Source organism: Pongo pygmaeus, chromosome 13, assembly GCF_028885625.2.
Source record: "Pongo pygmaeus isolate AG05252 chromosome 13, NHGRI_mPonPyg2-v2.0_pri, whole genome shotgun sequence".
NCBI classification, from domain to species: Eukaryota; Metazoa; Chordata; class Mammalia; order Primates; family Hominidae; genus Pongo; species Pongo pygmaeus.
Genome location: NC_072386.2, coordinates 119,753,095 through 119,768,325, shown reverse-complemented (window position 1 = coordinate 119,768,325; position 15,231 = coordinate 119,753,095). Strand labels below are relative to the sequence as shown.

Genomic DNA, 15,231 nt, shown 5'->3' with positions numbered 1-15,231 from the left:
TACTTTTAGTAGAGACAGGGTTTCACCATGTTGGCCAGGCTAGTCTCAAACTCCTGACCTCAGGCCTGCCTCAGCCTCCCAAAGTGCTGAGATTACAGGCATGAGTCACCATGCCCAGCCTAATAAGATCAATGAATTCAAGAGAAATAGACGTGTGGCTTTTACGTAGATCCGGAAAGTCTGTACATCCAGCGGGCATGAACTTTTTTTTTTTTTCTGAGACAGAGTCTTGTTCTGTCACCCAGGCTGGAGTGCAGGGGCACAATCTCAGCTCACTGCAAGCTCTGCCTCCTGGGTTCACGCCATTCTCCTGCCTCAGCCTCCCGAGTAGCTGGGACTACAGGCACCCGCCACCACGCCCGGCTAATTTTTTGTATTTTGTTTAGTAGACGGGGTTTCACCATGTTAGCCAGGATGGTCTCAATCTCCTGACCTCGTGATCCGCCTGTCTCGGCCTCCCAAAGTGCTGGGATTACAGGCGTGAGCCACCACGCCCAGCCCCGAAAAGTGGATATTTCAAAGAGGCTTCTGAGGGCTTGAAGAGTTGGGCTTCTGCCCAGCACCGCACCTTGGGCAGGATGGAGTGGGGTCAGGGTGAGCAGGTGAGTGTGGATGAAGTGAAGGCGATGAGTTAGCAGGGGCGGGTGTGCCTGCAGCTGCTCCCGGTAGCTTTCCCACTCCACACTGCAGCCGGGATGTCTTCTGACACACCCTCCAGTTTGCTTTTCCTTTTTAACTCTCTCTCATCTGCTGTTAAATCTACCTCTCAGATCCTTGTTTTTTAGCTATGATTCCAGGCCAGGGCTCGCTTTATAGTTTCCTGTTCCCTGCAGATATTGCCTTTTATTTATTTATTTTTTTTGAGATGGAGTCTCACTCTATCACCCAAACTGGAGCACAGTGGTGCGATCTCGGCTCACTGCAACCTCTGCCTCCCGAGTTCAAGCGATTCTCCTGCCTCAGCCTCCCGAGTAGCTGGGACTACAGGCGTGTGCCACCATGCCCAGCTAATGTTTGTATTTTTAGTAGAGATGGTATTTCACCATGTTGGCCAGGCTGGTCTCGAACTCCTGACCCTAAGTGATCTGCCCGTCTCTGAATTACGGGCATGAGCCACCGTGCCTGGCATTCTCTTTAAAAGTAGTAAAACAGGCTGGGCGTGGTGGCTCACGCCATAATCCCAGCACTTTGGGAGGCCGAGATGGGTGGATCACTTGAGATCAGGAGTTAAGAGATCAGCCTGGCCAACATGACGAAACCCCATCTCTACTAAAAATACAAAAAAATTAGCCAGGGGAGGCTGAGGCAGGAGAGTCGCTTGAATCCGGGAGGTGCAGGTTGCAGCGAGCTGAGATCGCGCCACTGCACTCCAGCCTGGGCAACAGAACGAGACTCCATCTCAAAAAAAAATAGTAAAGCAGTCTGCTTAATCATTCCAGTCTTTGAAGTATTTGTGGGTTTGTTTCTATTATCTGTTTTCTACTGGTTCTCAATCATGGTGTCTTCTTTCCTTTTATAGCTGATCATCTTTGTCCATATATATTTGTTTTTGGGATGGGGTCTTTCTCAGGCTGGAGTGCAGCGGCATGATCACAGTTCGCTGCAGCCTTGACACCCGGGCTCAAGTGATCGTCCCACCTCCGCCCCTCGAGTAGCTGGGACCACAGGTGTGCACCACCACACACGCCTAGCTCATTTTTTTGAAAAATATTTTGTAGAGACAGGGTCTTGCTATGTTGCCCAGGCTGGTCTCAAACTCCTGGGCTCAAATAATCCTCCTCCTTTGGCCTCCCAAAGTGCTGAAATTACAGGCGTGAGCCACTGTGTCAGACCAAGTGGAGATGTTTATCCTGGCACATTCTGAAGGGCACACTGGCTGCCCCTGAGTCCTCAAGGCTGTCCCACAGAGGAGGAACGAGGCTCAGTGAGAGCAGGGCCAGCGCCACACAAGGAGGGAGACTGAGAGTGAAAGAAGGAAAACTTCCTAAGGCTGAGAGTGTCCAGGTTTGGTACGGTGGCCCTCAGTGAGGTCCCCTGGAGGGATGTAATCAGAAGCTGGACAGACCCTGAAGGAAAATGCCGCAGAGTCATTCAGACCCCTGCTGTGGGCTAGAAGGGACTAGATCACTGCTGGTTTTACGATCTTCACCGTTTCCTTGCCCCTAACGGTCATGTGTCCCCACAGCTGCCTCAATCTCCTCTCCTGAGCTCAGTGAGCAAGTGCTCAAGCCGCCAGAGTTTACGGTTTTATTTTAAAACAATAGTAAACAATTTCATTGATTTTTCTTAAATCAAACCACCTCATACTCGGCTTGTCTCAGGCAAAAAGTAAAAAATAAAAATAACGGGAGGGAAACGTGGAAACCGACCTACCTTCCCTAGAAATAAGCCCCTGGTCCTGGCATCTGGAATGGCTTTTGGACACTGCCTTTAACAAATGAGAAAAGAAAGCACCAAAATATTGTGCTTCAGCAGCAGGTTAGGAACCTCCACAAAGAAAGGGGTGGGGAGGATTCCAACACAGATCCCGAGTGACCCAGTTCAGTCCTCAAAACTTCTGAGAGTCTGGAGGCGTCTCCTCTCCACAACTCCCTCTCAGAGTGACTTAGAGATGGGGGTCCCTTTAGGAAGAGCCCTCCCACGAACCGGGCTGGTAGGGATCTGTGAGCCCACACCCCAGACACAGGTTTGAGGGGGACCCCAAGCAGGTTCCCAGCTGGTCAGAGATGGGTCAGGAAGGACAAGGACATATTCAGAGCACACAGAGGGAAGGACGAGGGACTTCGGGCACCCGCTGCCTCACTCCTCTCCTCGCGGCTCCTTCCCATTTTGTTCGCGTGGGGATGAAGACTAACTGCTACTGGATGGCAGGACAAGAAAGAGCTGTAAACAGCTTGGGTCTGCTCACCCACATGTGCAGGCTCCTTTGTCAGAAAGGGATTATTGTCTTAGGGACAGGGGACCAGAGAAAGCCCTTGTGGTGTTGGGTCAATACGGGGTAGAACATGACAGCAGCCGCCAGACGCGTGCTCGCTCTGGGCCCTGCCCCCAGACAGGGAAACACTGACCGAGGTTCTGGAATGGCAACGGTGGCAGGGAGGGTGTGGGGTATGCTCCCCTCCTCCTGGCACCCAGGCCACCCCAGCCCAGGGAGAGGCAGTCTGCCCTCTGGGCATAGGGCGAAGGGCCTGGGAAGCTGACCGGGAGCCCTCTGTTCACAGGGCAGCCACCAGAGAGCAGATTCTTCCAGCTCCAAAATCCTGCCTGCCTCTGACAAAACCAAAAAATAAATAGTGTGTACTTCTCACGCCACCTGGAATTCCTGGCCCCGAGACCAGAGGCGCGAGCCCTCCTCCTCCACCCCACACCCAGGTGCCCATGCCGAGGGCACTTCCTGCCCAGCCAGGGGCTGGCAGCAGCACAGCGAGGGTCTCTGGCCACGGCCCCCAGGCAGCAGGCCCCCCAGGGTCCTGGTTGAGGGGCTGGTTCAGCCCTTTGGTCCACCTTGTTCATTAAAATTAACATAAGAAAAAAAAAGGCTCCACTTGGTGACTTGGGTCTGTAGAGGTCTCTGCTTCGTCCCTGTCTGTCATCCTGTCCATCCTGCAAGGCATCGTGTGGGCCAGATCTGGAGGCTGGACCCAGCCACACCCACTGGTCACTGCAGTTTCGTCCCCAGCTTGCGTTGTCTGTTCCTGCAAAATGGGATGGGGGTCAGATGTGGAGACACCTGGTGTTCAGTGACCTACAGCTGTCCCCATCCCACCCGTAGTCCCAACTAAGTAGGCAAATGCCCACGCCCAGTAGCCAGCGATTGACCTGAACTGGGCCGATCAGAGCGCCTGCCCTGGGAATGGTACCTAGAGAGGGCTGATCTCCCTGGCGAAGTCTGTACTTCAGTTATCTCAGCTCTGCAATCCCGGAAGTGGAGCCAGGGGATTGGGGCAGGGGTAGAGACAAGGATGAGACTACAGAGGCAAGAGGGACCTGGCTGGGTTCCAATTAGTTATGGGGAGTTTCCCTTTATAGACAAGCCAGCACAAGTGGGCTCAGTTGTTATTGATCAAAACAGAAGTACAGAAACGTAGTGAGCTCCCCATCCGGGAGGTATGCAAGCGAAAGCAGGAGAACTACTGATGGAGATTACTGAGGGGATTTCAGCACCCAATTTGGGGTGTGGCTATATCCAGGGTGGGCCCAAGAACCTGAGGGAACCAGGGCCAATCACCCCCATTTTCTAGAGGGGCTGACAGAGACTCAGCAGAGGAGAATGGGGTTTGTCTAAGGTCCTAGTTAAAATCTAGAAACCTGACTGGTCCTGTGTGATCTGGCCCCAGCCTCGTCCCACAACACACTCCTTGCTCCCTGGGCTCCAGCCCCGGCAGCCTCCATCTGGTGCAGTCACCAAGCTTCGTCAGCCTCAGGAGTTGTGTATGCCCTTCCCTCTGCTGAGAACGTTCCCCCCAACCCCCCCACCCCCTCCCTACCCACCTACCCTCCCCATCCCCCAATCCCCACACCTCCCCACCCCCCCCAAGCTCCCACGTCCCCACATAGGCTCCCGACACAAGCTGTCAGGCCACAGCACTGATCACATAGGCAGGTGCGTCGCAGCTCTTCCCTGACTGCCATAAGCACCGTGAGCAGGGGACCATGGCTGTCACTGTGCTTGCCCCCAGCACACAGCCTGGCACAGAACAGGTGTGCCCTGAGATTTTGGTAAATGAAGGCAGGTGGAGGCCAGCCAGGCGGGGCAGGGCAGTGTGAGGCGGGGCAGGCCGGTGAGAGATCAGCGGGGCCAGCTGAGGCCTTTCTGTCTCTAATGGGATTGCCTGCCCTAACCCCCTCCAATCCCCTTTCGTCATGGATCCCCGGCTTTGCTCTTAAGCTCGTTAGGATAATTTGGACCTTGATGCACTAAACACGTTTCCTGGCTGCTAGGACGCCCCACCCTACCCCGCCCCACAGTCCCTCTCAGCCTGCCTAGAAACCTCCCAGCCTTCCTCTGGAGCCTCAGCTCCCCTCTGAACCCAGAGAAGGGCCAGCCTTCAGCCGGGCGTGGTGGCTCATGCCTGTAATCCCAGCACTTTGGGAGGCCAAGGCGGGTGGATCACGAAGTCAGGAGATTGAGACCATCCTGGCTAACACGGTGAAACTCCGTCTCTACTAAAAAATACAAAAAATTAGCCGGGTGTGGTGGCGGGCGCCTGTAGTCCCAGCTCCTCGGGAGGTTGAGGCAGGAGAATGGTGTGAACCCGGGAGGCAGAGGTTGCAGTGAGCTGAGATCGCGCCACTGCACTCCAGCCTGGGCGACAGTGCAAGACTTGGTCTCAAAAAAAAAAAAAAAAAAAAAAAAGAAAAGAAAAGCCAGCCTTCCCACTCCCCTAGGAACCCCACCCAGGATTTGGGGTGAATGAAACAGCATGAGTCAGGAGTCTCCAAAGCTCAGCTCTGTCCTGACTTGCACAACTACAGGCTGGCCTCCTAACTCAATGTGCCTCAGTTTACCCAGGTCTAAGAAAGCATCTGGACTAATCCCTAGGGATGTCCACACACAGAAGCCCTGATAACCTCAGCTGTCCAGCTCTCTGGTTCTGGGCTGCAGAGGTTAAAAGCATGGGCTCTGGGCCAGACAGCCTGGGTTCACCACCATGCTCCCCCACCCACTATCTGCAAGATCTCAAGCAAGTGACTTCTCCAAGCTTCAGTTTCATCATCTGCAAAATGGGGGTCACAGCAGGATTCAATGAATTAATGCAAGAGAAGTGCTTAGGCAGGTGCAAGGCTCCCGGAAAGCCCTCCAAACATGGAGGCAGAGGCTGCCTGTGGCTGGCCCAGTGAGCACTGCTGTCCCCTGAACTCACCTGGCTTCTGCCCGGGTTACCGTGTACTCAAACCAGAGTACGTTGGGAATGAGGCTTGTGTCTCGGATTAGGAAGAACTCGGAGACAGGCCTGGAGAGACAGACATCAGAGAGCCAGGGCCACATCAGGGCATGAGTCTGTTACCACGCCAGACATCCCCACCATTGCCCGGGGCTGGCACGGCACCCGCCCCAACTGCCTAGAGTCTTTGCCTGGCCTGAGACCCCAGAGCCACTGAGAGACCCAGCTATGTCACCTGTGTCACCTCAGGCAGGGGCACTGTCCCACGGCACACACAGCCCAGCAGGACTCAGGCTTCTAAGTCCCTGAGAACCTAGGCGAGGACAGAGGATGGCACTCTGGCTTCCGGGCCTGAGGAAACCCCCTGTGTCTCTGCCACAAACCCTGGGGCACTGGGGCCTTCCCAGGGAGACAGGGGCTGGGGTCAAGACTCCTAGGTCCGCCCACTGATGGCCCCACCCACAGGAGGGGACAGGGCCCACAGTGCCCAGGAAGGCAGGAGGCAGTTACCAGGCTGCTATCCTGGGGAACAGCGGGGTGAGGACCTCCTGGGTGAAGATGAACCAGGCGATGGCCATGAGGCCTCCGGCGATGCCTCCATAGAGCACCTGGCTCCAGGTGTGGTACAGCAGGTAGACCCTGGGCCAAGGCCAGAAGCGAAGTATGTGAGAGCCAGTCAGACACAGGCCCGCACAATCCCCACTGCCCATGTGCCAGCTTCCCAGGGACCTGTGCCCGCACATGTGGAGACACACAGACAGGACACTGACTCCACGGGGCACAGCCTCAGATTCACTTCCAAGAGGGAGGGCACTGGACCCCAAACACAACTCTCCCATCTGTAGCAGTGAAGGCTCAGCTGGGATCTGCCTGCCTCCCATCTAGCCCTTGACCTCTGAATTCGTCTACAGTGAGCTCCTCCGGAACACTGGGAAGAGATGGGCTGATACATGGAGTTGGTCCCAGAATCTTGGGCTCAGTGGGGACTGGGCTAGAAGGGGCAGTTGGAGCCCTGTCCTTTTAAAACTAGAGGTCGGGGACCCCTTATCCAGTCCTGCCCTACAGGTTCTGGGACTAGGGTCCATGGTGGGGTCCCACAGGGACCAGGAACCAGCAGGACACCACATGGGCAGGGTGCAGGCGGGGGCTCTCCCTCCTCCATACCTGCTGTAGGAGACTAGGAAGGCCACAGCGAGGAGTCCCAGGGAGAGCACGTGCCTCCACAGCAAGTCCAGGAACCTGGCGTTGTTTGTTTGGTGCATTCTGGAAAACAGGCCCACCAGATGACCTCAGCCCACAGCCCAGCCCAGGCCTCCCAGTCCCTGGCCCCATCCAAATGCTCCCTGGGTACCTTCTGCCTCCGCTGCAGCCCCTCCCACCCCAGGGGCATCCAAAGGGCTAGCAGTGAGTCCCTAGCAGAACTCAGCCTGAGCCAGTTCAGGGTCATCCCGACCAGGGTAGAAACTTACCTTAAATACAGGAAAAGGAAGGAATAGACGGAGAAGAACCACATAAACTGGGAATGGCTGGAGGGCATCCCGTACTTGGTGCCCACTGCTGTGTGGGGGCCTGGGAGAGAGAGGAGACCAGGGCATCACGGGAGGATGCAGACCTCCCAGTAACGCCCCAACCTGGGGAACCTCAGGCCCTCGCAGCCGAGGCCCTACCTCCACAGGGCCGTGGCTCCTGGATGACGTTTTTGATCAGCCAGTTGACCCCCTCGTTCAGTGCCAGGCCCCCAAGGAAGGAGATCTGCTGGGGAAGATGCATGGTCAGCTGGGCCTCTGTGCACCTGTTGGCTGCTACCTAGTCCCAAAGACCATGGCCTCTGACTGAACCTCCCAGCCCAACAGGTGAGTAACCTAGAACCAGCCGGGAGGCTCCACGCACCTGAAGACAGGTGGACGCAGGGATGAGAAGGCAAACCCTGGACTCCTGGACTGAGGGGCAGACAGGCTTCCCAAAGCAGGGGGGGGCCACTGGGGGTGGGATGGGGAGGGTGTGGGCAGGACAGACTCACCGTGTGCAGCTCCCGCTTAAATATGATGAGGGTCACGAAACCGACGATGACAAATACAGGGCTGAGGCTCAGGTAGGCAAGGAGGTGGCCAGAGAGATCACCTGGCAAGACAGAGAACAGAATCAGGACAGGGCACAGGCATCAGAAGAGGAACCAGCCCCCTACAAGTAAGGCCTGAGCCAGAAAGGCGGTCCCGGCAGGGCCTGGAGAATGGAGGCCAGGCAGCCACGGACACCTGTTTACCAGCCGATCGTGCCAACTCAGTCACAGCCATACGTGATGCTGTCTACTACTTAGCACTAAAGTGCACACAGCATGCGTTTAAAGCAGGTGCCTTGACTGTTCCCATTCTATAGATGAAGAAACTGAATTCCAGAGCAGCTATGTGACTCGCCCAAGGTCACACAGCCAGAAGGAGGTGGGACCAGGACTAAAGTCCAAGTCTCTGACCTGGTCCAGACACTAGACCAATCCGTCCTACCAAAGCAGGAAGGTGAACCCGGCCTGGTGACTCCAGAGGTGGAGCCTGGGACCTACGAGGCAGCCCGGCAGGCACATGAGAGCCACACACTGTTGTGCTGGGGCTGCCCTGGCTGAGCCCTGGGCCTCCAGGGAAATCCGACGTTCTCTGGACACCACACAGACTTGGGTCCACACTGAAGACTCAGACAGAAACCAAGCTCAATAGGGCGACGGTAACAGCCGCGCACTGCTTCTCTGGCAGGAAACTGCCTACCTATTGATTACCAGCTTCTGACACTCCCATCGTGTCTGGGATGGAGGCAGCAGAGGAACACTGGCCCTTTTAGGAGATGGGGACACTCAAGCTGAGAATCCAAGGGTAGGGCAGGCTGAGTCTGAAGGCCACCCTCACCACTTGAGACAGGCAGCTATGTAGCCACTCTGGGGTCTGAGGGCATGGTTCAGCTCCTATGCCCGCACTCGCTGGCTGCATGAACTGAGGCAAGGATTCAAGCCTCAGCTCACCCACTTGTGGAATAGGGATATCAGTGCCTACCTCCTACAGCTGCATGAGACTCGATGAGATGGGACCTGTGAGACACCCAGCTTGGTCCCCGGCAACCAGGACACTTCCATGTTGGGGCAGAGGTGGAGAGAACCCAGTGTGGGAAATGGTCCACGCCACCAGCCTCACACAAGCAGCAGGGAAGGTGTCCACAGAGGGCTGAGCCCAGATTCCAGGGCTGAAGACATAGACACACACATGCCCGGCTTCATCCACACACAGGATCCTACCCACCCCATCCTACCCAGGATCAGGCTGGCCTGGAGTTGGTCTGGGAGAGCTGAGCAGCCCAGCTAAGTGCCTGGGTTCAAGTGCTGGTGATGCCACAGTTCCACTGGGTGACAGTGGGTGAGTCCCTTCTCTTTCCTGGGCCTCTCCACTACGAAGCTCACCCTCACAGCACTGGGCTATGAAGATAGTGAGTGACTGGTACCCCCAAAGCTTTAGCCATCTCCATAGCCTGTCCCAGAGCCAGCACTACCCTGGGGTTTTCCTGAAGATGCTACCAGGGACTCTGGCCTCTCTACTCTCTGATCCAAGGCCCCTCAGGCCTCCCACTGCCCTAAGGACAAGTTCCCCCTCAGCCCAGCTCATCTGGCCCTGCACAGTCTTGGCCCTGCTTCCCTCCCACCCTCTGCTCCAGTTCCAAGGACCAAACTCGAGTTCCCTGAGCGCACCGTGCCCTGTCCTACTTCTGGACCTTGGCACACAGTTTCCCCCGACCTAGGATGCTCTCTGGGTGAACTCAACAAACAACTAAGAACCCACCACAGTGGCAAAAAAAAAAAGACACATACGTCCCTGCTAGTGCAGAGCTTGCAGTCTGATGCGAGAATCTGCCATCCAGACACAGTTCATGATCCACTAGTGTGGATATCAGGACAGCATCTGGGAGTAGAGACAGGGTCTCTTTATACCCCACTCTATCCCCCAAGCCCAGCACAGGGCCTGGCTCTTAACTGGGCTCAAAAACTGTTGAATGAATGAAGTAAGCAAGTGATGGTGTGAAGAGGGGTGTGACGGAGAAGTGCAGGGAACCATGGAACCATTAATAGGGGACTAGACCTCACCAGATGCTCCAGACTCAGCCAGGTCCATCACAGCCTTTATCATGCTGCACACAACTGCCTGCCAGGTTCCTTCTGGCTTGTTGGATTGTGAGCACTCCAAGAAGCTATTCTGAGGCCAGGAGGGGAAGCTGTGAAGGTGCAGAGGCCTTAGCAAGTCTTTCCCCACCTCCAGGCTTTGGCTTTCCTCTTATAAAGCAGCTGGTTTTCATAGTGCAGGAATGCAGGGATATTTCAGGCCTGTTAAGCGTTCTAAAACCAGAGCTAGCCCAGGGCCTAGCACTCAGAAGTGTTCAGTGGATATTGGCTGAATGAATGAATGGATGGATGAATGGTAGACAGGCAGGCAAGCAGGGCCCAGCACCTGGCAGGGCCATACCACCCCTAGTACAACCCAGAACACCAGGGTCAAAGTTCTTTGGCATTCAGTCCTGGTGCCCTCAGTGGAGCCAGGTTCTCACATCTCACAAGACAGCAGCATGAGCAGGCCCTTCCCAAGCAACCAGGGCTCAATGAGGGGCCCCAGCCTTCCCTGGCACTCAACCATCTTACCCTGGGAGGGTCCTGGAAGGTGGGATAACATGAAATGCAGGTATTTACTGAACGCTTATTGCATGCCGGGCACTGTGCTCAGCCCTTCTTGTGCCTCCTGCTATTTGATGCTCACACCATCACCGGAAGGTAAGCACTGTAATCAGTCCCACTTTAGAGATGAAGTAACTTAAGCAGAGGCAGGCACCTGCACAAGGCCTCAGCCTCAACTGGAGCCCAGATGGGTCTGACCCCCACGGCCAGGCTCTGCGCCACTCTTACTAGACAGCCTCCAGAACGCCGCTAATGGACCTCTCAACTGGAAAGCCCTGCGCTTCGAGAGGTGTGTCCGATGGGAAGCTCCAGAAGTCAAGTTCCCGGAGGCTGCCCGCCCCCTCATCGGGTCCTCTCTGTTGTGGAATCGTGCCCTGCTCAGGGCGTGGCACCACAAGTACTCAAAAGCCTGGCTTCAGCTTGCACACTCCCAGCAACGGGGAGCTCTTTCTCTTACAAGCAGCCCAAAGCACTGTTCGAAGGAAACAAGACACTCCCTGCACGCTAGAGCAGGAGTGCGGCCTCTCTGGGACAGGGGAGGGCGGGGAAGAAGGGCCAAGGTCCAGGCCAGGGATCTTTTCTCGCCTCACACAGATCCCCACCCCATTTCAGCCCACCGGCGCCCCGGGACCCGGGGGAGCGCCCTGGCCGCGCAGCCGCAGAGTGCGCGAGCGAGCGCCTCACAATTTCGCCCAGCTCATCCCCGCACCACTGCGCCTGCGCGGCGCGCGCGCCGGCCGAGCCCCTCCATGGTTCACTATTTGACAGTTCCCACCCCGGTCCCCCGGCGCCCTCTCCGCGGGCTCGCGCAGGCCGGAGCGCCCGGGACTGAGAGGCCGTCCCCGGGAAGGCGTCCTTGGAGCCGGGACCGCCTTTTACCTGCAGGATATTCGACGTGGGTGAGGGTCACCGGCCGCCATGAAGCGGGGAGCGAGCACTGTCCGTCCGCTGCCATCTTACCCGGAGACCGGGCTTCTTCGAGCAGCCAATGGGGAGCCAGGGGGGGCGGTGGTCCTGACCTATCACGCCGGGGAGGCGCCGTGCACCCAATCGGAGGCCAATATAGGTAGCGGCGCAGCCATTCAGGGTGCAGGCCGTGGGGCTGGCCCGAGCGGCGAATCAGAGAGCGGGGCCCCTGGGAGCCAACGAGCCGGCCCAGCTGGCGCCCAATCTGGGGCGAGCGCAGGTAGGCGCCTGGCCAATCAGAGAAGGGGAGGGTTCCAGCACAGAACAGGGAGCATAACAGCCAATCAGAAGGTAAGGCTGCCTCAGCCTGTGGGCAGGGCGGGCCAATCAGGCGCTGGCTTTGGGGGCGTGTTGAACTTTGGTGGGAGCTTTGGTTCGGCTGGGACCTGCGCCCTGAATGAAGGCTTCCCTGGCACCCCTTGCCGATCTGCGGTCTTGGGGACCTGCGCGTCCGACAGCGCGTGCTCGAAGAGGAGAGGCAACCTCAGCCCCAGGGGGTTTGAACCGACCCACTTTCAGTTACGAGTAAACTGAGACCAGAGAGCAGAGGGGGCTTATTTCCCTCTGCCCCATACTGGCCGGCGAAAGGGCAAGTCACACAGAGCAGGCGACCTTTTTGTCAAAAGTGTGTGGGGCGGGGCGCGCAGTAGGCGCCCTAAACGCTGGACTGAACAGAGAAGCTTAATTGATACTTAAGAGTGGAAGCTTAGCTACAGTTAAAGACTCCTTCCTCCTTTCATTCATTTAACAAAGATTTATTGATTCAGTCACCTCTATGCTACTTAATGAGGCGTCTTGGGAGTATTTCAAACAAGAAGTCGGTTTTCCACCTACCCCTCAGTTTTCCCAAGACATTCTTGCGTGAACAGCCACACCTTCCCACCCGCCTTCACCTCTTCTACCCGACTCTGTCTCTGGCTGGATTGGATTACAGTCCAGGTAAGGTGGGCTGGGAGGGCTCAGCCTCTTGTTTCCTGCCCCTAGCTTGTGCTGTTTTTGTCTGTTTGTTTGTTTTTTGAGACAGGGTCTTGCTCTGAGGCCCAGGCTGGAGTGCAGTGGAACGATCTCGCTCAGCCTCCTGGGTCCAAGTGATTCTCCTGTCTCAGCCTCCCGAGTAGCTGTGACTACAGGCGCGCGCCACCACATCCGGCTAATTTTTGCATTTTTAGTAGAGACCACGTCTCACCATGTTGGCCAGGCTGGTCTCGAACTCCTGGCCTCAGGTGATCCGCCTGCCTTGGCTCCCAAAATGCTGGGATTACAAGCATGAGCCGCCATGCCCAGCTAATTTTTTTTTTTTTTTTTTTTTTTGAGACGGAATCTTACTCTGTTGCCCAGGCTGGAGTGCAGTGGCACGCCCGGCTAATTTTTGTATTTTTCGTAGAGACGGGGTTTCACCATGTTGGTCAGGATGGTCTTGATCTCCTGACCTCGTGATCCTCCCACCTCGGCCTCCCAAAGTGCTGGGATTACAGGTGTGAGCCACCGCCCTTGGCCACCATGTGCTGTTTTGCTGCATGGGATGTACCGCCTCTCCTGCCCTACTTTGCCCAGCCTGATCTGGCTCAGGTGTCTCCTCGACTTACAGGTTTCCGCAGCCAAGTGAGGGGCCAGTACTGGGCTCTCACGGTTGCATTTCCTGTCCTGTCTCAGCCCTGACCTCACTGGACTGTAATCGGCTCCTTATCCCTCCCAGTCAGCGGCGGCTCTCAGACTTCATAGAGTGCCGAGATCAGCCTGTAGAAAACACAGATTCCTGGGTCGCAGTGGGGCCTGGGTTGATCCAGTAGGTCTGAGTTGGAGCCTAGGTGTCTGCATTCTTATGTGCTCCGGGGGTTCTGATACAGGTGGTTACAGCCACCACTGGAGAAACCCTGGGCAACATGAGGAGAGGGCCTGGTACAACCTGAGCCTAGTCCAGACCAGACGTAGAGCAAGTGCCTGATAAGTGACACGAGCGCCCCTGAGGTGAGTTGAGAATTACCCAGGAAATCCCACTGAGAGTGGCTCTGTCTGCGAGTGGCCAAGCCAGTAGAGCGGGGACCGTGAGCTGGCCTGTGTGGCCGGAGATGATGGTGACTCAGAACCCACCAGAGAGCCCAGAAGGCCCACTGCCCCTAGCCCTGCTGTGCACACTCCCAGCCTGGGCTCCTCGGGGTCAGCTGGCCTCGGTTTCCTCAGGCACTGCCATTATTAGCCTCTGAGAAGCAGGAGGTGTGAGGAGCGGGCCGGGAGCTTCCCAAAATAGTTCCCTGGGACAGGGCAGCCATCCAGGATCTGGGCCACATTGCCGCTCCCAAATAGGCCTTGGGAGCAAAGTCCACGAAATGCAGGCCTGTCAGTGCAGGGAGCCTCCCGAGGGAGGATGAGGATGAGGAACTACGAAATGAGAGGGAGTTACCCAGGGAGGGTTTTCCTGGCAGAGAGAACAGTGTAAGCCAGTGTCCTGGGGCCCAAGTGTGGCTGGATGAAGTGCACAAGAGGGAGAGAAGGGGTAAGGTGGTGGGGGGGGGCCACAGGGGCCTGATCACCCGAAACTATGAGGGCACTGTTAGTGGTGGGGACAGAGGGGAGCTCTGAAGGATGGGTTTGTTGTTGTGTTTGGTTTGGTTTTCTTGTTTAGAATAGAACATTCAGGGCAGGCACGGTGACTAAACCTGTAGTCCCAGCACTTTGAGAGGCCGAGGCGGGAGGATCACTTGAGCCCAGGAGTTCAAGACTAGCCTGGGCAATACAGCAAGACTTCATCTTTAAAAAAAACAAATTTTTAAAAATTAGCCAGGCATGGTGGTGCACACGTATGGTCCCAGTTACTCGGGAGGCTGAGATGGGAGGATCACAGGAGCTGGGGAGGTAAAGGCTACAGTGAGCTGTGATCCTGCCACTACACTTCAGCCTGGGCAACAGAGCAAGACCCTGTCTCAAAAATATGGCTGGGTTGTAATCCCAGCACTTTGGGAGACCGAGGCAGGTGGATCACCCGAGGTAAGGAGTTCAAGCCCAGCCTGGCCAACATGGTGAAACCCCGTCTCTGCTAAAAATACAAAAATTAGCCAGGCGTGGTGGCACATGCCTGTAATCACAGCTACTTGGGAGGCTGAGGGAGGAGAATCGCTTGAATGTGGAGGTGGAGGTTGCAGTGAGCCGACATCACACCAGCCTGGGCAACAAGAGTGAAACTCTGTCTCAAAAAAAAAATATATATATGTGTGTGTGTGTGTGTGTGTGTGTGTGTGTGTGTGTATATATGTGGCTGGGTGCAGTGGCTCACTCCTGTAATCCCAGCACTTTGGGAGGCCAAGGCAGGCAGATTACTTGAGGTCAGGAGTTTAAGACCAGCCTGGCCAACATGGCAAAACTCCATCTCTACTAAAAATACAAAAATTAGCTAGGTGTGGTGGCATGCACCTGTAGTCCCAGCTACTTGGGAGGCTGAAGCAGGAGAATCACTTGAACCTGGGAGGCGGAGGTTGCAGTGAACCAAGATCGTGCCACTGCACTCCAGCCTAGGTGACAGAGCAAGACCGTCAAAAAAAAATTATATATATACATATATATGTATATGTGTATATTTCATACAGAAAATTTCAGAAATCAAATGTATACAGCTTGATGTGGTTTCACAAACTAAGCACACTTGTGTAAGCAGCCCCCACATCAGGAACCAGGAACTTAGGAGCC

At 56.0% G+C, this 15,231-nt stretch overlaps 1 protein-coding gene across 2 annotated transcripts; it reads right to left on the bottom strand.

Annotated features, from left to right (window-relative positions):
• Positions 1-2,233: 2,233 nt before the first annotated feature.
• On the bottom strand, positions 2,234-11,683 carry DOLPP1 (dolichyldiphosphatase 1). 2 transcript variants are annotated; one of them, XM_054501172.2, is made up of 8 exons: positions 11,464-11,683; positions 7,906-8,006; positions 7,553-7,637; positions 7,355-7,454; positions 7,050-7,148; positions 6,396-6,524; positions 5,865-5,954; positions 2,234-3,695 (listed from the first exon to the last, which is right to left on the bottom strand). In XM_054501172.2, exons 1-8 carry the CDS (start codon positions 11,537-11,539, stop codon positions 3,659-3,661), a joined length of 717 nt encoding a protein of 238 aa, XP_054357147.1. In that variant the 5' UTR covers positions 11,540-11,683; the 3' UTR covers positions 2,234-3,658. The 2 variants fall into 2 exon arrangements, with proteins under 2 accessions (XP_054357147.1, XP_054357148.1); XM_054501173.2 differs by lacking the exon at positions 6,396-6,524 and having other exon boundaries at positions 11,464-11,646.
• Between the last annotated feature and the right edge of the window lie 3,548 nt (positions 11,684-15,231).